This window comes from Leptodactylus fuscus, chromosome 5 (assembly GCF_031893055.1).
Source record: "Leptodactylus fuscus isolate aLepFus1 chromosome 5, aLepFus1.hap2, whole genome shotgun sequence".
Lineage (NCBI taxonomy): Eukaryota > Metazoa > Chordata > Amphibia > Anura > Leptodactylidae > Leptodactylus > Leptodactylus fuscus.
The window spans coordinates 67,224,916-67,251,537 of record NC_134269.1 but is presented as its reverse complement, the minus strand read 5'-3'; the positions used below and the strand labels follow the sequence as shown (position 1 = coordinate 67,251,537).

The 26,622-nt window shown below is 41.5% G+C and overlaps 1 protein-coding gene across 1 annotated transcript in view; it reads left to right on the top strand.

The window, feature by feature from the left end:
* FES (FES proto-oncogene, tyrosine kinase) overlaps positions 1-26,622 on the top strand; it is an 87,799-nt gene that overhangs the window by 20,248 nt on the left and 40,929 nt on the right. The window contains exons 3-8 of the mRNA XM_075273382.1: positions 11,668-11,841; positions 16,232-16,328; positions 19,456-19,639; positions 21,954-22,091; positions 23,176-23,295; positions 25,082-25,198. Coding sequence (XP_075129483.1) covers positions 11,668-11,841; positions 16,232-16,328; positions 19,456-19,639; positions 21,954-22,091; positions 23,176-23,295; positions 25,082-25,198 — 830 coding nt within the window. The remainder of the gene's footprint in view (positions 1-11,667; positions 11,842-16,231; positions 16,329-19,455; positions 19,640-21,953; positions 22,092-23,175; positions 23,296-25,081; positions 25,199-26,622) is intronic.

The following is a 26,622-nucleotide window of genomic DNA, read 5'->3' as shown; positions in this document are numbered from 1 at the left end:
TCAGCCTTCTCTATGTCTCCAGCAGTACAATACAGCTGTAATAAAATTCCCACTATCTACTCAACCAATCTCAGGTTACACAGCAAAGCTAGCAAGTGAGCTTAAAAAGTAATAAATGTAGTGTATTTGCATATTTACCCCCAAAACAGGGGTGACCTCACAGATTCCCTGAAGAACTAGCAAATCTTCGGAGCCATGTGTGCTTTGGGCACGTTATGTGCCAGCTGCATCCAAAGAGGGTTCTGACCAGTACATTTTCTACCCATGTCACAAGAAAGGGAACGTGGCCATGCCCATACTTATGGTGGTGATATCTCAAAGTCGTGGCCTTACCCAAAAATTCAAAAATATTGATAATTTTTTTTTATTGTGTGTGCTCTAGTGGTTAGTGTGAGAACGGGAATAGCCAACTGAAAATAAAGGAAAGTCAATTGGCTGATAGTTGTATGAGATAGGGTGGCTGACATCACTTTGACCATCATCTAGAAGGGCACTATGATTGGCATTTATGGTGGTGGGCATAAATAGAATGTGCTACCCTTCCACATCAGATTGTGTAGAAGCTAGGCTGAGGGTACAGTTTCTGTAAAAATACAGCATTCTTAGTACATACAGTATTAACCTCATAAATCCAAAAATGGAGAACGTTTACATGGAAATCAAGAAACCCTAAACAAGAGCCAGAATCAATTTACACGCTACTTCAGATTCCTTAAGAAGTTCAGATACTAAATTTATTTCACAACATCGGCTAGGTCCCTAAATTAATTTAGACCCTAAATCAGACAGCAAAGTCAATTTAGTCCTCAGACCAGACTATAAAATTAACTCAGACTCCAGACCACATCCCCAAATTATTTCATACCTCAGATAATTTCACTTCTGGTTTTTCTTCGCTTCAGGACACTATGGCCTTTCGTGGTGCCAGGTAGTGTCAGCTGTAATATAACTAGCCATACCGATATGGGCACCATGACTAGCACTGTCATTGGCCACTGATAATGACATGGGTAGGTAAAACCTGAAAAAAGGATATATGGGCACCTGCCAATCACATATTTATCACCCATTCTAGTGATAGCCCGTAAGATCCATATTACTAGACAATCCCTTTAAGTAAATTTACTATTAAGATTATTTACCCTCAGATGATTGGTGTGGGGACTATGACGGGAAAGAAGACTTAATTGACTTCCATCGCTGGGTTCCACATTTATTTTGAATGTCTTATACTATTTTGGTTTGGCACTATTTCTTCTTTATCCCACAATTCTATGAAATGAATACTTTGTGTGCGTATACCTTAAATGCTTCCTATGCTGATGTTGCAGCTTGTATACTTATAGAATGTCATGGTTATATTAACATTTATTTCTCAACATTTTGGTTAGATGAGGTTACAGTACAGTTCTTCTAAATTTAGAAAAATTCCACTCAGCAAAAAAGTGAGGTCAGGTTAGCAGAGTTGTGGAACACTTGCTGCTTTTTATACGAATTCTGGATGCAGATCATTGCAAAGTTTCTAGTCCTTGCTGAACAGGTCAAAAGGTAATTTCATCCAAGGCAAAATGTATTCTGTAAAAAAGGAGATTAGACATTGGCAAAATGTATTAAAATAGTGTAGTAGATAAAAAGTTATTGCAATGCATTCACTGCACTTAGTCATATAGATGAGGGTGTCCCGTGCTCCGGTTATTAGGTTTACACAGCACAGTGGCATGCTGGAAGTCTCTGTACACAGCCAGTCTCTGTACGCAGCCTCCTCTGCTGATGACACAACTAACTCTCTGTCACATGACTGGCCCTGCTCTACTCTACGTACAAGCAACAGCGGAGTAGAGCAGAGTTGGTGATGTAACACAGAGCTGGAAAAGTCTGAGCACAGAGACTTGCAATATCCCGCTGCACTCTGCAAATCAGGGCATGAGGGGGGACCTTATCTATATGAGTAAGGCCACCAATCTAGTGAGCGCAGATCTACATAGCTTCCTCTCTATATACCTCATTTAAATGGAATAGGTGGGCACAATTGTGATGGCACTCACCATATTTTGTCTGCAACAGTGGGTTGAAGGGGATCCACATTTATAAACCCCTTCATTTTCTGCATTGTTGAGCATTTGAAGAATCAACCACCGCCAGTTACAAAGTAAGATATCTTGGCGATCTACATTGAGAATAATTCTTTGGGATCAGATCTGCTACTGCTTAAAGATTGTTTCACTTACCTCAGCACATAAGAGTTTGTGTGAATTCCTTTGTACTGGAAGTTACTTGTAATCACTTATTACTCATTGGGTAGATAGTTCCAACATTACTGGTGCCAGTTTCGTAGTGTGACTTTGACTCTTGAGCTTCCCTTTACAAATGTCCTCTCTGCCTCTGTCCAAGGCTTACAATAACTCTTACTGTCTTTGTTCTCATGTGCTGCTGAGGCGAAGCTGCTCATATTCATTGTAGACACTGGAGATAGTTATTAATTATGAGATCAGATGGCATTAAACATAAGCATGAATATTTTCTCCTTTGTACGCCTCCCCCCTTCTGATCCATTAACAATTCCAAGTACTTGATGACTATTAAGTAGCATTGTCTGAGGGTTCACGAGCAGATCGCTGCCAGTGAACTCTGAGTCACAAGCACTTGGCACGTGTACTTCGTGTGAGTTACCGTAGACTCATCTGTAACTATTAATGCTACAATTTTTCTTTTCAATGATATAGTTCTAATTTTTGGATAAAACTGATATATGCATTTCCATCTGAGTCAATTCTGGTAAAGAATGAGTGTCTCATGGACTTTTAGGGGTATTTCACGGAACCTTTCTGCACGTGTTATGAATGTCTTAAGGTCAGCAGAACAGAAAGTTCACAAGAAAAAGTCAAGGAAGATGTAATGAATGAAGATCGTAGCTCTTACTGACCTCTCCATGGCTACTTTTACCTAGTTCCTTTTTTGTTTAGGAAATTTTCAGAATCCTATTTTCTAGACTAGCGGTGATGTGTTGTCCCGTCTACATCCCTTAAATGTGTTTCACTGAAACATTGCAAAAAGAATATTGCTTTATATTGGTTTTTCTGTATTCTTTTAAGCTATTGTATTATTTTGTATCCTGGCACTAGTCTTAAGGTTAAAAGAAAGGCATGGTTCCATTCATGCCAGTTTCCTAATAATATGATGGTCTGAATTTACCAGAAAAACAGAAACAATATTTATTCTAAATTGAACCTTAAAAAAACAATATTTACCCTCTATCTACCCTCTATCTATTGCATTGTTATATTTGTATTTTTTAGATCTAGGAAAATGGCTCTCTAATAGTGTTGAGCGAATAGTATTCGAAACTATTTGTCGAATACCTCGCTCCCATAGGAATGCATGGAAGCAGCCGAACACTAAGGGGTTAAGCGCTGTGAAGATTTGCCTAACACGCATTCCTATGGGAGGGAGGTATTTGTATCTACTATTCGCTCAACACTACTCTCTAATACTGCCCAAACATATCAACTATCTTCGCTGACGCCCAACACCCATGCACACATAGATATTTTTAGTGGACATCTATAGCCAGGGCTTCAGAGGTGGTAAGTATAACACCAGAATAATTTTAAATTAATCCAGAAGGGGTGTAGAACTACACCCCTTCTGGATTCATTTGACATCTATAGCTAGGGCTTCTTTATACATAGGGTCAATTGTGCACTTGCACCTGGGCTTATGGTAATGGGGGCCCCTTTTGGACAGCAATAAAGTCCTGTATTTGCTATCCTGCTGTCCAGGGCAGCGGGATAGCAAATGCTGCACCAAGTCATCGGGGGACACCAATGAGTTGTAGCCAGTGATGTAGTAAGGAGACGTCCGCACCCTGGTTCACCACCTGGCCACTGTCTTTGCCCCCAGTGTCCTGTGAGCAGGAGGCGCAATGTGGTGACATCACTTACATCATGCCTGTTACTCCTTAAAGGGGTATTCCCAGCTACATCATTATTTTTGAATTTGTAGATGATTAAAAGTTAAACATTTTTGCAAATGCAAGTATTAAGTAATTAAAAATTCTGCAGAGTTTTAAAGATTTTCTCTAACTTTCTTAGTGCTCACAGTCTGTTATCTTGATCGGTTGCCATGGATACAACAACCAATGCAGGAACTTTCTAAGGTCAGAAAATCAGCCATGATTTCTTTATTGCGGCCGGGATATCTTCTGATACATGTAGTGTCCCTGTCTAATAACCCAGGTACAATAAGAAAATCATAGCTGGTTCCTGACAAGTCCCAGATCATAGAAAGTTTCTGCATTAGTGGTCGTGTCCATGGCAACCGATCAAGACAATAGACTGTCACCACTAAGAAAGTTAGAGAAAATCTTTAAAACTCTGCAGAATTTTTAATTACTTATATTTGCAAAAATGTTTAACTTTTAATTATCTACAAATATAGATCTGATTATGTACATGGGAATACCCCTTTAAAGACTCCTGGACTAGAGAGGAGTGAACTGGGAAAGGTGGAAGGTTTGTTTTTCACTTTGATATATACAGTTGGGGACATGAAACTGTGGGGGCACCCTGAGTGGTGAGTGGGCATGATACTTTGGAGGCAACCTGAGGGGTGGGGGTACATGATACTGTTGGGGCAACCTGAAGGTTGATGGGGACATGATACTGTGGGGGAAACCTGATTGACCCATGTAGTGCTAAGGTATTAATTGGCCATCCGGAATCCATATTGACACTATCCCTTTAAGAATATTAGATGGTAACAGCCTGTAAGTTCTGTAGACTTAAGTTCCTAACACTTGGTAATGTTTAGTGAGAGACGCTGCATATTTACACATAGCTCTCTTATCAATGCTTCTCACAGTATATTGTTATGAGAACGCTGTACCATATAACACTGGTTGATGGGAATGGTTTGCTTAGCACCAGTAGCATTCAACATCCGATGAAGGATTTTTCCAGTGTCAGGTTAACCTGTGAAGAGCTGGCCATTCGGAGGGGGGAGGCCTTATACTGGACAAATACTGATGTGTTACGCAGTCTTTTGTTTTCAAATAAGATATAAGCTGAGAAAGTTTGCTGCGAAGTTAGAAGTCTCTGGACCTGCGTGCTATAGGGGACGCCCATGATGCAGTGTGGATCCCAAGAACTTTCTATCTTCGCTGGCCCGCTTCTCCCAGCTGATGCCAGATAGATGATGCTTATAATTCCTGGTGAAGCTTTGATCTGTATATAGATGTGTAATGTAAGCTATGGGTGAGGATTCTCTGCCTTCGCCTGTTGCCTCCACGGTTGATGATTTTCTTTTACGGGCAGATGATGATTTAAGCTCTTGATGATGTAAGCTCTTTGCAATATCACACTATCTTCTTTTATTGTATGTAATCACTAATTCTTCATATAATAAAATTAGTAAAGCATTCAGAGTTGCCTTCTTTAAAGCCATACCCGACCCCTTAAAATAGTTGGCAAAACAACCCGTCTCTAACCTCCCCTTCATCTCTAAAATCTTGGAACGCTTGGTCTATTCTTGTTTAATACGCTATCTCTCTGCTAACTGCACTCCACTGAAACAGCCCTCACAAAAGTCTCCAATGATCTCCTAATGGCTAAATCTAATGATGACTTCTCTCTTCTTATTCTTCTGGACCTCTCTGCAGCTTTTGACACTGTTGACCATCAACTCCTCCTCACTATGCTCCGCTCAGTCGGCCTCAATGACACTGCGCTCTCCTGGTTCTCCTCTTATCTCTCAGACCGCACTTTCAGTTTATCATTTGCGGGCTCTTTTTCCTCCCCTCTTTCCCTTGCTGTTGGGGTTCCTCAGGGCTCGGTCCTAGGCCCCTTGCTCTTTTCTCTCTACACAGCCCCCATTGGATAAACCATCACCAGATTTGGCTTCAGGTACCATCTTTATGCTGATGACACCCAATTATACACATCTTCCCATGACATCACCCCTGCACTAATACAGAACACCAGCAACTGCCTCTCTGCTGTCTCAAATATCTTGTCTTCACTCTATCTGAAACTAAATCTCTCTAAGGGTGCATTCACACTGAGTAAACACTAGCTTATTTTGTAGAGTAAAATTACACTTGTAAATTTTGCTATCCCATTGACTTCAATGATATTTTTTTACAAGTGTAAAAATACGCCTGTAAAAAATACGCCTGTAAAAAATACGCCTGTAAAAATACGCCTGTAAAATGTCATTGAAGTCAATGGGATAGCAAAATTTACAAGTGTAATTTTACTCTACAGAATAAGCTAGCGTTTACTCAGTGTGAATGCACCCTTAGACTGAACTACTGCTGTTTCCACCATCTAATAGATCTGTCTCTGATATATCCATTGCAGTCTCAGGCCTTACTATAATTCCTAGGCAGTATGCCCGCTGCCCAGGGTTGTTTGACTCAGACCTTTCCTTCACCCCCCATATCCAATCACTCGGAGGCTCATGTCACCTCCACTTCAAAAGCATCTCCAGAATACACCCTTTCCTTACCAGAGATACATTAAAGACACTTATTGTTGCTCTAATTCACTCTCGCCTTGACTACTGTAACGATCGGTCTTCCCCTTACTAAACACTCCCCTCTACAATCTATTCTGAATGCAGCGGCCAGGCTCATCTATGAGTCTAGACGCTACAGCAAAGCCTCCAGTATGTGTCAGGCATAATACTCCATTACATAATACAATATTAACTTATCATCCTCATCAACAAGGCTCTCCATAATGCTGTACCTCCCTACGTTTCCTCTCTCACCTCTATTGCCCAACCCGTGTTCTCCGTTCACTCAATGATCTAACACTTACATCCTCTATTATCAGAACCTCCCACGCTCATATACAAGACTTCTCCCAAGCTGCACCACTTCCCTGGAATGCTCTATCCCAATCAGATTAACTCCCAATAACTCCCAATTCAAGCACAAACTAAAGACACATCTTTTCAAACAGGCCAATTACAATTCCTAATGTAAACCTTTCTGTGGCATAATTAAAATCCATAAAATGGATTACGCTAGGTTCACACTAGCATTTGGGTCTCCGTTCTCAGCTTTCCATCTTCTGCATGCATTTCTCTCCCTGGACATCAGAGATCGAGGGAGAGTTGGAAGGTCCCCATGCACATCAGGTCGTCACTTTGACCAGGTTTAGCTGAAGAAGGCTACATAGCTCCTGCCTCTAGGAGCCATACATGCTTAAACAAGAGTAATAAATAATTCAGACTGTCAAATAGGAAATGAAAAACTTTTTAATAACTTTTCCATTTAATCCAGTTTGCAACCCACAGAATCTCCATATCCGTTAAATTTAAGGAAAACCACATTTAAATCCAGCTGGTGAACCAAACCCAAGTGTCTTTAGTATATCTGGCATTTATTTTTATTATTCACTAGTGAAAAATGGAGCACGTAAGCCATAAATACTGTAAGTACAAGATAAGAAAGGGGAACTCAAGAAAATTGTAGGAAGAAGCAAAAAAAGAACAATGTGTGATACCACAAATGTACGTTGTAAGGGAATCTGCAATTCTCTCACACAAAATGATAGATGTAAATGTGTGCAATGGCTGCGTAGCATGAAGTATAAGTAGATGTGCAACACAACTGAACATATAAAATTTTCTTTAAGAAAATCAAAGGAATACTCCAAGGAATGTGATATGCCTAGGAATGAGGGGGGTGTAATTTAGCACAAAGAGTCACAGAACACAGAATAGAAGCTATTGTATCGCATTTTGTAAACTAAACTTGGTAAAGAAGAGGAATAGTCATGGGAATCAACCTACTAGCTATGAACCAGCGCAGGATCATACTGCATGTGTGCTGAAGTAGTGTGCATTGATATGCTAAATACTAGACCTGAATTCACTATATAGTGTGGGTTTCTTCTCACCCTCCAAAGACATACTGTTAGAGATGAGCGAACACTAAAATGTTCGAGGTTCGAAATTCGATTCGAACAGCCGCTCACTGTTCGAGTGTTCGAATGGGTTTCGAACCCCATTATAGTCTATGGGGAACATAAACTCGTTAAGGGGGAAACCCAAATTCGTGTCTGGAGGGTCACCAAGTCCACTATGACACCCCAGGAAATGATACCAACACCCTGGAATGACACTGGGACAGCAGGGGAAGCATGTCTGGGGGCATAAAAGTCACTTTATTTCATGGAAATCCCTGTCAGTTTGCGATTTTCGCAAGCTAACTTTTCCCCATAGAAATGTATTGGCCAGTGCTGATTGGCCAGAGTACGGAACTCGACCAATCAGCGCTGGCTCTGCTGGAGGAGGCGGAGTCTAAGATCGCTCCACACCAGTCTCCATTCAGGTCCGACCTTAGACTCCGCCTCCTCCGGCAGAGCCAGCGCTGATTGGCCGAAGGCTGGCCAATGCATTCCTATGCGAATGCAGAGACTTAGCAGTGCTGAGTCAGTTTTGCTCAACTACACATCTGATGCACACTCGGCACTGCTACATCAGATGTAGCAATCTGATGTAGCAGAGCCGAGGGTGCACTAGAACCCCTGTGCAAACTCAGTTCACGCTAATAGAATGCATTGGCCAGCGCTGATTGGCCAATGCATTCTATTAGCCCGATGAAGTAGAGCTGAATGTGTGTGTTAAGCACACACATTCAGCACTGCTTCATCACGCCAATACAATGCATTAGCCAGTGCTGATTGGCCAGAGTACGGAATTCGGCCAATCAGCGCTGGCTCTGCTGGAGGAGGCGGAGTCTAAGGTCAGACCTGAATGGAGACTGGTGTGGAGCGATCTTAGACTCCGCCTCCTCCAGCAGAGCCAGCGCTGATTGGCCGAATTCCGTACTCTGGCCAATCAGCACTGGCCAATGCATTCTATTAGCCCGATGAAGTAGAGCTGAATGTGTGTGCTTAGCACACACATTCAGCTCTACTTCATCGGGCTAATAGAATGCATTGGCCAATCAGCGCTGGCCAATGCATTCTATTAGCTTGATGAAGCAGAGTGTGCACAAGGGTTCAAGCGCACCCTCGGCTCTGATGTAGCAGAGCCGAGGGTGCACAAGGGTTCAAGTGCACCCTCGGCTCTCCTACATCAGAGCCGAGGGTGCGCTTGAACCCTTGTGCAGCCTCAGCTCTGCTACATCAGAGCCGAGGGTGCGCTTGAACCCTTGTGCACACTCTGCTTCATCAAGCTAATAGACTGCATTGGCCAGCACTGATTGGCCAGAGTACGGAATTCGGCCAATCAGCGCTGGCCAATGCATCCCTATGGGAAAAAGTTTATCTCACAAAAATCACAATTACACACCCGATAGAGCCCCAAAAAGTTATTTTTAATAACATTCCCCCCTAAATAAAGGTTATCCCTAGCTATCCCTGCCTGTACAGCTATCCCTGTCTCATAGTCACAAAGTTCACATTCTCATATGACCCGGATTTGAAATCCACTATTCGTCTAAAATGGAGGTCACCTGATTTCGGCAGCCAATGACTTTTTCCAATTTTTTTCAATGCCCCCAGTGTCGTAGTTCCTGTCCCACCTCCCCTGCGCTGTTATTGGTGCAAAAAAGGCGCCAGGGAAGGTGGGAGGGGAATCGAATTTTGGCGCACTTTACCACGCGGTGTTCGATTCGATTCGAACATGGCGAACACCCTGATATCCGATCGAACATGTGTTCGATAGAACACTGTTCGCTCATCTCTACATACTGTTAGAACATGAGCCCTATAGGGACAGTGAGTGATAACATGTAAAGTGCTACAGAATATGTTCTGCTATAGAATTTGCCACCAATGATCCAATAACATCTCTTTGGCCTCCATAAGATTCATATGATTGACATTTTTTATTGCATAGCACAACAGAAAAAAATTTGCAGTGAAAAAGATGGGTTTTCAAAACCACCAGCATGTAAATTATACCTGTGGAAATGTCAGTGTTTTCCATATAGGTGTAATAGGGGCACAAAGTCCACAGAGGAAACTCTGTGAAAATGCAATGGAAAACGCCGTAGAAAAAAACACTATGTTTTTCAACGCCTTTTTTTCACAGTGGTTTTTTTTTTTTTTTTTTTACTACATTTCGCTAAGTAGGGCCTTACACTAAGGGTTTCATCTGCTTTCTTCTCTCTTCTCTCTCATCCACTTCTTGGTTTCAGTGAAAAGTTGGTGGTAGGCTTAGGGTGTGTATATGAGCACTGTTAAAGATATGGCTGATTGTTGGATATATGATAAAAATAGTTAAAATATAACTTTTTAGTACATATATTGTAAGTTGAGGAAGAAGGAAGTTAAAATATGTTTTCAGTCTGAGTCTATTTGTCTGACTTAATTACAGTGTCAGGGAAGATAAAACTGTACTCAGGTTGTCGATGGTGTTTTCCCACTTGGGCAAGTTATTCCCTATCCACGGGAAAGGGCATAAATGGGGGAGTTCACACGGAGTAACGTGCCGCGTGATGTGGCACGTATACGACGTGTGAGACTTTGAGCACCGTATACGCTCCCATTGATTTCAATGGGAGCTGGGATCGTATACGCCGCGTTATTTTGCGGCCGTAAATTAAGGTGTAAATCGGTGGAGGCCTTATTGAGCATTGTAGTACAGAAATATCTGGCACTCCCATTTAAATGAAAGGAGCCATACGAGTTCTGCCTGACCACCACTCTGTTCAGAATAGGGGACAACACTGAGCAGTTGGTTCCTCCCAAGTCATCCACAAGTTATGTATATGCATCTACAAGTTACTGTACTGTGGACAGTCTACAACTTGCCCAGTATGATTTGAAAGATAAAAGTAACTAGTGCAGGAAAGTACATATACGTGAGAAAATATTCAAGGGACACTAAAGCTGAAGGTGGTGACAGACAAACTGATTGCAAAAAAATGGGTTTTCCAATCTAGCTGATTTGAACAAGGAAACATGAGTCTATCTGTGTAACATATATGGGTTACTTGAGTCCAAGTTTGGGATGACCCTGTAAGAGAACATAAGGACAGGGGTGATTGGACAGCCATTAATTTGCTAATAAACAATATTTAGCTGGGGAGCCCCACTACATGACAGATCCTGAACCCTCCCTTGAACAAGCTATCGGCTGCTTACCTTTATCCCGCCGGTCACTAGACAGACAATAGTGTGTGTGTATATATATATATATATATATATATATATATATATATATATATATATATATATTCCTTTCTTTGTGTTTCTTGCCCACCTGCAGAGCTGTAGCTAAGCTTTCTTTCTTTTAAGAGCCAGTGAGTGGTCCTGTTTCCTGCAAGCAGGTATTCCTGGTGTAAGAATTCATCTAGTAGTAATGCAATAATCAGTAAGTCTAGCAGCATAGTGGAAAGTGAACTAAAGTAAAGGGGTTATCTAAATTCTAATATGGATGGCTGTGGGACAGCACTGCAGTACCTAAAGTCACTGCTACACATCAAAAACATTACCGAGAGCCAAACTGTCCTACAGTAGCTGATCTGCGGAGATCTTCGGTGTCAATGTTATAAAGTGAATAACCCCTTTAACTGTAGTAGAAGTTAATAATTGTACCTACTGTTAGTTCTAAGTAATAGTCTCCATTGCTTAATATGAGTAAATCAGACCTGAATTTAGTCACCTATCTCCATTTTGTCATTTTTTCCAAACTATTGTGTATTCACAGGCCTGGTCTACAATGGTAACCCAGACAGAGAACCTGAGTCACATATTACGGAACCATTCAGACACTTTACATTCGGGGCCTCTGAAGAAGCTCACTGATCTCATTCGGGAAAAACAGCAGCTGAAAAAGTCATATACTGAACAGTGGCAGCTTCTCAACCAGGATTATTTGAAGGTAACTTATTCCAAGTGCTCGGAAATTCATGTCAATATACTGCATAGTTATTATTATTTGATGATAGAAATGAATTTCCATTGAGTGATTAGAAGGCTGGCATTATGCTGGGGTAATGTGCTGGCCCCAGGACAGGCCTGATACTCTTTCCAGAAGCTGAAATACTAGCAATATAACATTTTTACATATGTCTCGAATGTCCTATATACAAGATTCACAGTATGATTCACAAAGTGAGGAGATATCAGTAAGAACAGATGGTTAATTGCTTCATTATAATAACACAATACAGTTTAATTACTTTTCTGACCACAGGCATAATGTTGTGTGATGTGCTGGACAAACAAGCCCAATCCATAGGAGAGTTGGTATGTGTTTGACTGCTGAGGGTCCGAATCCTGGGACCCCCACTGGTCTTGAGAAGAGTTGTCTTGTGTCACATATTTGTACATATATGCTGCAGCCCTCTTCAAAGTCTATGGGACTGACAAAACTAACAGAGCACTCTACTTGGCTATCTCCATCAGTCCCATAGAGATTGCATGAAGTGCAGCAGACATGCATGACATTTACTAAGCTCTACAGGAAACCCATTCTCTAAAGTGGTAGAGGTCTAAGGGGTAGGACACTACCACTTATCAGACACTCGTGACCTTTCCTGTGCATAGGTGATAGAAGGACCACTATTATATCCAGTATTATATACCACAAGACTTATGAAGTCTGTGCATCAACCTGTTTTCTTTTCTTGGCTTTAATATTGTGAGTCATCTGTTCAGATCTCTGGAGTCAGATCTTCCTTCTTCTCATCATGCATGCAGTTTTAATGTAGTGTGTGGGGCAGTTTTTGATGCAGATTTTTGAGCCAAAGGCAGAAGTGAACCTGGCAGGAATACAAAATATAACGGAAGGAAATATACAGTACAGAATCCATCTTTAGCTTTTGCTCAAAAACTGTACCGCAAACTATCACAAACTGCTTGTGTGCAAACAAAACAAACAAACAAAAAGAAAAGTGTAGCAGTTAGTGCCCATTGAGATTGAGGACAAACTGCTTGTGTGATTAGAATTATCCACACCAGTCAAAAACTATTATGCTTGTTTCACTAGCAGCACTTTTTGGAAAGCAGCTTTCCCCCTGCATGACTACTTAGGTTGATTTACATGATTTTTTTTAGGGTTAAGCCGATCTTGAAATTTCAGGATCATTTTTAAAATCCGATTTCCGATCGTTTTCCATTCGATTCCGATCCCAATGCAAGTCAATGGGATTTTTTTAATCGAAGATCAGATTTTAAAAACGATCCTATTCACTACACAGCATGGAGTCCAAAAATGGTTTCAATTTTTGGACTCCACACTGTGTAGTGATTAAAAAAAAATCCCCCGGCTACTTAGCCCCCTGTTGTCCGCTTACCTGCACAGATCCACTGCCGCTCCCCGTTCTTCTTGGTCTGGTCCTCTCTCATTGACATGCCTTCAGAGCACCGTGCGCACCCCCACCTCCCTGGGCTAGTGTTAGAGATGATGGGAGTGGGCGGCGCTTGTTGTGGCTTAGCTTAGGAGAGTGTGGGCGGGGAGATGTGAGTGCATCACTACGTCTCCCCTCCCAGTACCCACCCACACTCTCCTAAGCCACAAGCCCTGCCTTCTCCCAGCATCTCTAACACTAGTCTAGGGAGGGGGGGGCCCGCACGGCACTCTGAAGGCATGTCAATGAGAGAGAAGGGGAGCGGCAGCGGATCTGTGCAGGTAAGTTGAGCGAAGTTCGCGAGTAGATAGATACTACTGTACATTGACTTGTCCATCTACTCTTCTGCTTCGTCCCTGCTTTACTGTATACTCAGCTCTGCTGAGATGTAGCTTGTAGCTTTACTGTATACTCGGCTCATCTGAGATGTAGCAGAGCTGAGTATACAGTAAAGCAGGGACGAAGCAGAAGATTAGATAGTCAAGTCAATGTACAGTAGTACAGTAGTATCTACTCGCGAACCTCAGCCATGGCTTATTATATGGGGAGTGCCTCATTGTCCTCACAGCAGTGCAGCACAGAGTGATTTACCGCAGCCTGCCACTCTTCCGCTTTATCCCTGTTTTACCATATGCTCAGTTCTGATACATCTGAGATGTAGCAGAGCCGAGTATACGGCACAGCAGGGAGGAAACAGAAGAGTAGTATGCTCCAATAAGAATGAATGGACGCAGGGGGTTAAGCGGCCGGACGCCGGCAAAGTCTGCGTGCCAGCTGCTTCCATTCATTCCTATGGGTGTGTGCTATTCGAAACGGGAGTTTTGAATAGTACTTGCTCATCTGATACTATAGCTTTTCCCACAATGATTGGCCAGTAACCAAGCATTGTGGGAAATAACCTCGATCCCACCGAAAAAGATCGGGATCGGAATTCCGATCGCGATCGTGAAATTTACTCAGTCGCCAATCGAAATCCGAACATTTCCGATCCCGAACGCTCAACCATATTTTTATGCCTTAAAACATTTTATAATTTCAGTTTACTACAACAGAAACATTACAAAGAGGCAGAAATGGAAAAAAAAGGAGATGGGAAAATCTCTCAGGATTTCTGCTATTTCGGGTTCAGTGGTTCAAGTACAAGTTTCGTTTTGGGTAGAACAAGTTTGGTATGAACTACGGTTTAAATTAGCTTAAAACATAGTATATAACATTGTCAGGGCTCCTATCTATCCCATCTATCCCATTTTTGGATCGCTAAGGCAGTCCCAGCAAAGTTATGTCAAAGTGAACATGACATGTATGTCTATGGAAAAATGGATGGTAAGCAGTGGATACAGACTCTGACTTTAACCGCACACTGCGATGACCCTCACTTTTTCACTTTTTAATGGATCCAAATAGTAACCTTTTTTTGGGGGAAAGGTGATTGCCTGTGGGGTGTTTTTTAGACACAAGTGGCGGTTGTATGGCAGAATGTAATGGTTTTCTTGAAAATTGAATGGAATAATATGATGGACCAGGCCGCAGAAAATGTCTGGCTGAATAGTGACAGTCAGGCTCACACAGCACAGATATTCTATGATTTTTATTACTAATCTGCCTCGCAAAATATATATCATTAGATAAGATACACGTTTCACAGGTTGCCTCTAAAGTTGTGCCAACAAAAGAAAGCATTACTTACAATATGCAGAAGAGAAAAGACAGAAAGAAAATTAAGAGTATTTCAAACTTTTGCAGCAATTTAAAGATTTTCTCCAACTATTTTAATTGTGACAGTCTGTTGTCTTAATCTGTTTCCCATGGATACCACCATGAATGCAGGAACTTTCTATGGTCTAGGACATGACAGAAACCCAGCCAATAAGATGGTGAGAGAAAATCTTTCAAACCCTGCAAAATTGTTAATTGTACAAATTGAAATATGTTATGTTTGTGAGGAAAACCCATTTAACGCCAGGGCCCCACACTGCGAGAACCCAGCGTAATACATTACCTGCAAAGTGGATAGAATTCTGGCTAATCCCATCCACACATTGCTGAAAAAGATCCGCAACAGAAAAGCTGTGTTTTCAAAAACACTTGCATTTCTGAAAATCGCAGTGTGTCAATTATACCTGCAGAAATGCTGGCGTTTTCCGTATACGTATAAAAGGGGCAGAAACTCCATATAAGAAAAATTTGCGAATTTTCTGTGAAAAACGCTTCAGAAAAAAATGCAATGCTCTTCCGGCTGTATTCTTTTCCACAGCATTTTTTTCCCGCCCTCGCGATTTGTGACTAGCCTTAAAATTGTATCCAGTCAGTTACTTTCACCTGGACCAAAGACTGTTGATAAGAATTTGTTTGCGTTGTGCCTTTCTACCCATCTATAACAAAAGATAAGTGTATGCATCAATCCTCTGTCTGGCTCATCGCAAATTTACTGTTTCTCCTTTGGGAGAGCACCATGTAGATATAAGGAATCTTACAGGCAATACAAAGCTCTTGTGGGAAAAAGGTGTGCAAACTAGTTTTCTTTCCTAAAAATAAAAGCTGTGCCTCTAGTTACATGTATTGGATGGTAGCAATCCTATAAGTCATTGTCAACCTAGCGATACCATACCAGACGCTCATCCTCATATATCTGTGTATTGTAGAGTTGAGCACTAATTTGGCTGGGTCATGGACCTTTGTGAGAATTGGAGACATCCAGTTGCAAAACTGACCCAAAAGGAAACTGTTGGATCAGTTTTGTTATAACTTTTAGGATAAGAGACTGCACATATGTGAAAATGTGGACACTGTACAGAATGATGGCAACTGGTCACTAATTCACAATTGTATCAAATGTGCGATGAGTTCTATTTATAATGTGAGATTTTAATAGTTTAAGGATTCCTAACTAAAATCTACCTCTGGTTTTTCATCCTATAGACCACCCAACAAGATATTGAAAATCTGAAGACTCAGTATCGTAGTAAAGTCAAAGATACAGTACAAGCCAAGAAAAAGTACCAGGAGGCAAATAAAGGTAATTACACTGTAAATATCAAATATTCTGAACCTAGACTCTTTGGTGTATAAGGCGGTTACTGGATGTCACCAAGGAAATCCCGGGAGACTAGGCATGGGAGGAGACTCCCTCCCAACAGGGATGATGCCAGAGACAGGCTATACCAGTTAGCCTTGCTGTTTTTGAGAGCTTTCCTTTGTGCTCCAATAGACATACCAGTAAACTGTTATGTACAGCAGCCAAGAACTTGACAGGTGTGTCTGTCTCCTCTCATGTTCATGGGAGCTTTAGATTTTATATTGACTTCATTTTGGCCCCCAGTCTGAATAGCGATAACTTCAATAGACTGACTCCTCTTTTAATAAATATGGCTGCATTATGGGCATTTAATATGCGGATTATAAGTGTTCTTGACTAGATCTAAGAGCAGGCATCAAGTGTAATAGTGCAACAGCACAAACAGAACATAGAGAATTTGTCTGTTTCCTCTATTTACATAATTTTGGCGTTAGGCTTTAAAGTGATGTACGTGGGTGCATGTCTCCCCATTCACTTCTATTGGAGTTCTGAAAAGAAATAGACGTCCTGCTGAGTTGTTTTTTTTTTTTTTTTGTTTTTTTTTTACAGTCCTTGCTCTTCCATTAACCATCCCCAGGCAGTCACCTAATACATTGTCACTTTCTAGTACTTATTGGTGTCATTTCAAGATCTTCTACTTTCTCCCACCGCCCCTATTATTACAGAAATAAAAGCTACTATCTTTTTCTGTCCTTCCTATCCACTCCCTAAGGATTTGGCTTCTTCCCCTTTCTTTTTAAGAAGGTTTTCACTTTTTACTGGGTTTTCTTTGTTCTTAGTCTGTTCCATAACTTCGAGCAGTTTCTTTCTATAAGTCTATTATTCACAAAACTGCCATGTACCTCAAAATCCCTGCAATTTCTTTGATTCTCTGTAATTGTTGCATATTACTTAGCAAGAGTACATGATGGCAGCTGCTATTCCTTCCTATTACAGTCGCCTCTGTAAGTTGCGGTTTAATGCAAATGTTATCCCCTTTCCCAAAAATAGTCAAATCTAAAAATCCACTGATAGCTGACTCATTTTATACGTAAATTGAACATCCCTACCAATATCATGTAACTGTTCTGGAGCAGAGTGATAGAATAGACAACCTTACACTCAGCAGCACACATATATACGCTGACTAATCAATTTCCCTCCAATATCTTTTGCAGTAAATCTTCAGGTTTTCTAATCCATGGTGGCATCATTTTTACATATCCATGAAAAAGATTTCCGCCAATAACAGGGTCCCCACCTACCAAGTGTTGGTTATAATACTGGGGTCGTCTTATGCAGTAGATGGACCTTTGTCCACTATCAGGCCTGGTTCACATCTGTGTTCGGTATTCCGTTTGGGGAGTCTGCATGTGGACTCCCCGATCAGAATACTGAGCACATTGACAAGCGGTGAGCTTATGAAAACACATGGCCCCCATAGACTATAACGGGGTCCGTATGTTTTCCACGTGGTGCCCGCACGGAACATGCGGAGAGAAAAGTACTTCATAAACTACTTTTCTTTCCGCATGACTCAAGCAGACACCGAGTGGAAAACACACGGACCCCATTATAGTTTATAGGAGCCATGTGCTTTCATAAGCTCACTGCTTGTCAATGCGTTTGGTATTGCTTTTGGGGGTTCCCTATGTGAATTCCCCGAACGGAATACCAAACGCAAATGTGAACCAGGCCTCAGCTACTTGGGTCCAGATGTAACAGCTTCCTCTACCACCAAGTGGTGATCTGAATTGCTTAGGGCCCTCCAGTAAAATCATTTCTGGGGTCCCAGTGTGCCGCTATATGCAAATATCACCTCACTCTTTATTCACAAATTCCCAAAACTGCGTCATCAAAATTTATTTATTTTTTTAATAATTTGTTGCCTAGTCCCTGCTTTGAACTGCACAAGGGGCCCTGTCAGTAGTCCACAGCGGCATTAACGAGCGCTCCCATTGAAGTGAATGGGAAGTGTTCGGCAGTCTGCCGTAATGCCGGCGTGTACTGCTGTGATACACGCCCGGCGTTACTCCGTGTGAATGCCCCCTAAGTCATCAGTATCAGATCAGTTGGGGATAACACCTGGATCCCATACATGCTAACATAGCAGACTTCAGGTAGCAGGAAGATGTTGCAAGATGATTAATGAATGGGGCCCCACAGTAATGTTGGAAACGGTAGAGGGATACTGGTTGGCCTGACTTTGCATATAGATGTCACATGATCAACCCAATATGTTTACATAATCATTTTATGTTAAAATAATCTCCCCAGTTTATTGTATGGACAGATAGACTGAGATGCAGTACACTGCCTATATGTATGTAGTATAGTCAGTGTATTGTTGTGTAATGTTCATGCACTAAGGGATTTATGTCTGTACCTGTCTGCACCCCATAGTAAATTACAAGGATGTAGTCTGCATGTCTATGAGTCTAAAGGATTATTTTAGGGGTGATTATTTATGGATATTTGTACTATCCTAAATACAATAGAATTGTATTTGCTTCCCCTTTCTCTTTTTTTTGTTCATTGTGCCAGTGAAATGATCTTTGTGGAGCTGTGACCACTATTATTATTTGGCTACTGTAACACAACAGACTGAAACCTCCATGAGCACATATTACCATATATATGTGTACGTCTATATGGGGCAAGTGAATGGAGCAGGAAAGCAAATTCACTTTCTGCTGGTTGCACAAAAACCACCTATTCTGTTTCATTGGCATACATAGAAGACAGGCACAAGATAAGGGAGAACAAGTCTATTTAGCATGTGAATCAAGCGTATCCACTTTATTGTATAGTGCATAATGTTAAGTATTAAAATGCAGAACAGAGCTTATCTCCAGTGCAGGGGACTTTATTGTGGTGATCATAGGAAAAACCCTGTAAATCTACACTTTGTAGATTACCACATCACATCAGAATATCCCGTATCAAACATAAACGCAGTGGGAAACCTTTTTACATTCCAAGGTACAAGAGGTAAGATTACTTCCACTTTATGGTTTGTAGAAATACAAACATCTTCACTCATGTTGTGCTTTATCTTGCTGGTCATGTACTACTCTGTCTCTTCCAGACAAAGATCGAGACAAAACAAAGGAGAAATATGTGAAGAATACGTGGAAACTGCACACACTGCACAATCAGTATATCTTGGCGATCAAAGCTGCAAAACTTCACCAGGAGCACCACTACAATCTGAGCCTGCCCAACTTACATGAGTCCATGCAGTCGCTACAAGAGAAGATGGTGTCCATCCTGTAGGCATAAACCAGATTGAAACTTTGATGATCTCCTTTCTATATAACATGTCAATATGATAGTTCCCTCTGCTGTAAAATGACACATTGTATCTGTTGATTTTTACTTTTTGATAAAGGGTTGCCCAGGATAAACCAATTTTAGCAAGAACCAGGGAAGGTAAAAAACAAAAAAAAACCTCATACTCTCCTATACCTGGTGGTCCGGTGTCTCCCACCATGGTCCAGTCCAGCATCACCCCAGTGCTTCTTCTGGCAGAAGTCTATGTAACATGTGACCATTGAGGCCAGTCAGCGGCCTAAGGAAAGGAACCCAGATGTCACTCATATACGTCACTTGTGACATCTCGTGTCCTCTTCTTACTCCGCTGATTGGCCTCAGCGGTCACATGTGGCGAGGACTTCTGATGGAACAAGATCCTGTGAGCAGCAGGACCAGAATACAGTGGGAGACATCGGAGCCCAGGTGAATATGGCAGATTTTTTTGGTTTTACCTTCCCGACATCCTTGCCAAAAACATTTTATCCTGGAAACCATTTTAGAAGTTGTCTGGACTATGATATTGATTGCTGTGGCTTATTCACTTTTTACATTGTATAGTGACTGTTCTTGGTATTTTGGTATTAAAGCTCAGCCCCATTTGAATGGGACTAAACTGCAGCATGGCGATGTGACCAGTGGATATGACGTCACTACCTGAGAAGAGGAAGTGCAGCTCATTATCACAGTTCTGGACAATCCCTGTAATATCAGTTTTGAACTGTTTCGTGTAGACAGTATGTGGGAATGGTCTATATATAGACCAATATATTGTCGGTATGGAAAGTAGTAGAATCAAGTAGATGTCTAGTTTGCAAAAAAACATTAAAATTCATCTAGAGTTCATTTATGAGTCCACAAATACATGAACTATATTTCAGCAAATCCTTGATTGTGAAATATTGGCTTTCCTTGGCAAGTCCTTAATCAGTTGACAAACATGCACAAGGTTTTCTAAGTGTTTTACATTACTTGTATTACAAGGGGCTGGTCGGTGTAAGGTTGGTCTTACACGACCGTAACTTAAGACCGCAAATGGTCCGCAATTGAGGGTTTTCAATTGCGGACCATTTGCGGACACATTATACTCAATGCGGCCTCTTACACCACCACATATTTTGTCTGTGGTGTGCCGGGCCGCAACCGAAGTCCGCACTTTTTAGAACATGTCCGTAATGGCCACAATTCATGGCACTGCACGGACTCGCCCATAGAACTCTATGGGCGAGTGCGGCAGTTTACGGGCATCTGTGGAGTGTATGTTGATGATCAGCAACATGCGGACCGTAAAAGCATTACAATCGTGTAAGACCAGCCTTAAGACCAACAGTCCCTTGTGGTCATGTAATTGTAAGGGTCTGGTAAGATGCAGCAATGAAAGCAGGTGAGATTGCCAGCCATTTGTGTTCACATGTCTTGGAATGCAGTGGTGCAGGGTAAACTGGAGGATGCTGGAAATAAAAGACTAAGTCCATCCCAGAAATCCAAAGGCAGCTTTGGAAGAAGTGTCTATAGGCTGCAACAAAAAATAACGGCGGACGATCAAAAGACACCCCCCCCCCACCCACATATTGAGTCGGGAGGGGGGGGGGGTGTTGTTCATCTGTTGATCGTCCGCCTCAGACAACGGGGGGAGGGGTGGGAGTTAGGGGTGACCCCCGATTATAACAATATTGGTAGTGGGATCGCGGCCTGGGCCCTGGGCCTACTCACTACCGCCCTCCGCGACCTATAGTACAAGGGGAAGTGGGGGCAGCAGGGAAGAGGTCCGGGGAGGTTGGTAAATAGGTAGTGGTCTATTATATAAAAAAAAAAAGTTATCAAAAAGAAATATTAAAAAGTTATTATACTTACCGACATGAGCGCTGCTGCCATCACCGCATCCTCTTCTCCTGACAGACATCTGCGTATTAGCGTAGGCGGCTGGTTCAGAGAAAAAAAAGTTAAAAAAAAAAAAGAAATCGCACGGGCTCCAGGGCCGCCTCACCTCGCCTCACCTCATTAGAGGTACGGCGCTGGCTACTTGGGAATAATTGTAACATGGATATTGGAACTTCTGCTCCCTGGTTAAATCCTTTAAGTCAAGCTTTATAGTAAATATATTGGTTTGCATCATGGTAGTGAGATCTGAGAGACTCACTTCCTCTTTTTTCAGGAATATAAATAATTTAAGACTATCTAGAGAAGGGTCGCAGGGCAGAGACTGCTATACCAGTCTGCATATGTTATAAGCAAAGATATCTGTATCATTACCTTCTTTCTTTTGTTCTTTAGCAAAGACATCATGCAAGAATACCACAAAATCACAAGTCTTGTACAAGAGGAAATAGCAGCTATTCATCAGGAGATAAATAATGCAATACTAAGCATCAGTCCAGTCCGAGAGTATGAATACTTCATCCAGATGAACAGGTAAATAACTATTGAGGACGGTAATGGATTGTCATGGAGTCGATATCGTGGTAGCTAGAATGTACAAGCAATAAAGCCGGGGAATTATCTTCCTCACTAACAGGCTTATCCGGTTTTATTTAAATAAAGCCTCATTGAGTAGGGAATGTCATACAACTTGTTTATTGTAAGACCTCTTCATCGTTGTTATTAAAATCTCTTCTCGGTATTAGAAAAAAGAAACCTTTACAAGGATTAATATCTATTTTTCTGTGGATTTCACCCAATTTGTATTAAATACTCATTACAATGTTGCCGAAGAATATGTGGTCCGTAGAAACATACTTTTTTCCCCACACAGTATAATGTCCCACAGTGGCTCTACACAGTATAATATCCCATAGAGGCCCCTCCACACAGTATAAGGTCCCATCACCCCCCCCCCCCCCTCCCGATTTCTGAGACCCAATTACAGGCCTCAGCAGTCCCTGACATCATTCAGGAGGTCAAAAGAGGCATGAAGAGGATAGGGAACTGCATTAGAGCCCTGGGGAGGTGAGTAACACTGTTTATGTTTACTCACCTCCCCCGGCCTCTGCTAATTATACTCTAGGACCTGAAGAGACCTCTAAGTATAATAGTTTCTGTTCAGACCTGTTCAGTCCAGAAGATTCCCGACCCTTACATCGATAACCAGCTGTATTGTCAGATGCTGATACACTTGATTGAGGTTGGATTATAATGGGAGCACCTGGGTAATTATTTGCCCATGGGCCCCCTTGTAGACTCTTAGACTCTGTAGTTATGTAAACGGTAGGTTATGTACAAGCTCCAACAGCTTGCTGATCCATATATGCCTTTTTTTCTTGTGATCAGTGTATGACCCTGTGGTTTATCGCCACATTACGCATGTGTGTCATTCACTAATAATATTCTATTAGTTACTATGACTAGAATATTTCTTAATGGTAAGCATTCTGGTATATCTACCACTAGACATGGACCTAGACAGAATCAGGTTCAGGAATTAATCCTGCTGTAACTTCTTCTCTATTGTTAGGGTTGTAAATAAAAGACATGTCTAAAATTTCCATATGTTACACAGATCATCTGTGAGCCTGCCACCCATGGTAACCTTTGATACAAGCTTACTAGAGGAGACTGACAACCTCGAGGAAGAGGAACTTCAGCTAAATGACTTGACTATAGAGAATGTTCAGCATACGTAAGTACACTATGGGTGGGATTTGTGTAGGAGTGTCTGCATATGTGTCAGGATGTATGTCTATATAGCTACAAGGTTTAGTTATGTATTTGGGGATGTTAAATATGGGCTTACAATAAAAAGTTACAGTAATGTTTGTATTAAACTGAAAGGGAAATCACATACCCATGTTAAATATGCCCCTTTCCACAAAACCAAAGCTAACAAGATTTACTTTTCTATTGTATATTTAATACTAATTCTTTTATTCAAGTGCATAAGGCTAAACTCCTAAAACTCTTTACAATATCAGAAAATGTTGAAGCTATACAGTATATTCAATGTAAAATGCATAATAAATAACCAGACAGAAGAACGGCATACGAAAATGTCAGCAATGCCATGGCCTTGACAAGGATGGATGTTGATGCATCAGTATAATGACATGTATTTTACCCTTACAATTTGTACATGTTGTCAGGGTCTGGGGTTGCTAGGTGCGGTGGCATAGACTCACAAGTTCAGTTTCTTTAGTCCAAAACAAAGGTAGAGTTTATTTTCACTCAAAAATATAGTGCAGCAACAAAAGGAAACAATACAAAAATAAATACCTGCCCGGCTAGGCTCTAACTAAACATAGAATAGGTTACCTCACCTAGAATAACAGAAATCCAAAAGCCAGTTGAGTCACTCATAACACAGCTCCAAAAATATGACTTTGGCTCTCCAGCCAAGCTGTGCCCAGAGTCTGCTGCTGGAGCTGATTTCTTAAGCTCCCTTAATGAGCAGACTCTCTGCCAGATCATCCCTAAAGTGTGGACTGGAGGGAGGCGGAATGACAGATCCCACTACCAACCTACCTGTCATTCCTAAAAATCCAGCTCAGTAACCGGAACTTTGAAATAACCCTCAGCAGACAATAGTTATCTGTTGGTAGTCTGGGTGAGATGTACACCCCCCTCCATTACCTGACCAGCCATCAGCTTACAATGTGTACTACTGTCTATAACATATTAGTATATCAGATCTCTAATAGAGATGAGCGAGTAGTGTTCGATCGAGTAGGTGTTCGATCGAATACTACGGTATTCGAAATACTCGTACTCGATCGAACACTACTAGCTGTTCGAAGTTTAAGGTTCGATGCAGAACCAGCGTTGATTGGCAGAATGCTATACATTCTGCCAATCAATGCTGGTTCTTCTCTTACCCTTCCGAAGTCTTCTCCGCGCTGCGTCCCCGCGTCTTCTTCCGGGTGGAATTCACTCTGCCTAGGCATCCGGCCTAGGCAGAGCCGACTGCGCATGCGCGGTCATGCACGCGCATACACGCGCATGTGCAGTCAGCTCTGCTCAGGCGTCGGGCCTGGGCAGAGCCGCATGCGCAGTCGGCTCTGCCTAGGTCGGATGCCTAGGCAGAGTGAATTCCACCTGGAAGAAGATGCGGGGACCCTGCGCCGGGAGAAGACTTCAAGCAGAATCCAGCCAGACCGTCACTCGTGGACTTGGTAAGTATGATTTTATCGAATGTTGCCTACCCCTGAAACGAGCATTTCCCCCCATAGACTATAATGGGGTTCGAAATCCGTTCGAACAGTCGAACAGTGTGCGGCTGTTCGAATCAGATTTCGAACCTCGGACACTTTAGTGTTCGCTCATCTCTAATCTCTAATGTTTAATATACTCCTTGTCTTCTACATCACATCAGATTTAGCCACTTTCTTGCATCCCTTGTGTTTACGTGCAAAACAATGAAAGCAGAATTTGTATGTATACATATGTACTGTATATTTCCTGTATTTTTACAGATTGACATCAGTTGAAGAGGAACTTGCAGTGATCTCAGAAACAGTTAATATTAAACAAGAAGCATTAAAACAGCTAAAAGCTGAAATTGCAAGTGAAGAAAGAAGTAAAATAGACCAGTAAGGAACATCTTGACTCTTATAAATAATAGACTATGAAATCTTGTCATTGCAAACACCTTCGCAAACATTTTTTTTATTCTCTTAATGTATATAAAAGGAAAAAACTGTCTTGTTTGATGTCTGTTTCCATGGTTTCCTTAGGAGCTATAGAAACACAACAATAAGACATGTTTAATTAAAGAGAGTCTGTCACCAGGAAACGCAGTATCAAACCAGTCAGTGTATTGTAGGGGACACCATGCTGAACACCATAAATGGTGCAATAGATCCACAATATTTTTTACAAAGCCAATTTTAGAAATTTTCACATGAGCTTCAAGTGCAGTAGAGGAGTGCCAGAGAATACAAGGACTCCTGTCGAGAAACATCCGATGCATGTACGGTTGTCATAGTTGTAGGATCAGAGGAAGCGGTCAATCAGATGTCTCAGGGATTAAAACCTGTATATAGGAGGAATTGAAGGCTTTGACACACTCCCATTGAAATTGAACCTTCCTTGTAGATTTCTAAAAACAGCTTTTTCAAGAAAATGGTGCATCTATTAGACTATATAAAGATATGATGGTGCTCAGCATAATGTCCTCTACAATTCACTGCAGCTGGTTTGCCATGACAGACTCCCTTTCAGAAGTTTTGCAAAGTTATTTCATTCTTCATTTTAGATTTATTGTGGTGTTAACAATAGTTATGTGTATAGCTTTTAAAGAATTGTTAGTAAGGAAGCCTATGTGTTATCCTTTAGATAATGTATCTTACAGTTGACCTTCTTTTTATACATATAATAAAAGCCCATGGTCTCCATGCAATCTATGGTACATTCAGTAGCTGGAAATAGACTTATCTTCCTGCCAGTGTTGTGCCTGATATGATCATCACCATAGGCTGCCTAAGATGACTGGCAGAACGAAATAAGTTCTGCAAAGAATAATGTTTGCTTGTGCAAATTAGTTGCATAACAAGTTATCACAGGGCCTCATAGCATGCCTGGCCTCGTAGCAAAGGATGGAGTTGGATTCCACTCAATACATAAAAGACATACAGTATGATTGTTTTTCATTCTAATCTGTTCCATGTGTGTTTCCTTGATACTGTGGATTAAAGCACACAGTACAGAAATAACATATGCAAAGCTGTTACAGCAGAATAAATCCACGCTGCAGTTACAGCTCAGAAATCATGGAGCAGTGATATCACAGCAGTGGAGTACTGTATATAATGATATCATAGTACAGCTTATTACACAAAGTGATGTCACCACAAAGGGATAATGAGGGTAGAGATGAGGCGGCACAGAATGAATGTAAAAGGTGATGCCAGCATATGATCACTGATCTAATGAGGATAAGCCTGATTTATAACATGATGCAGGAGCATTCACCAGCAGGCTGTGTGCCTAGCTAAAATCTATGACAACCCATAGA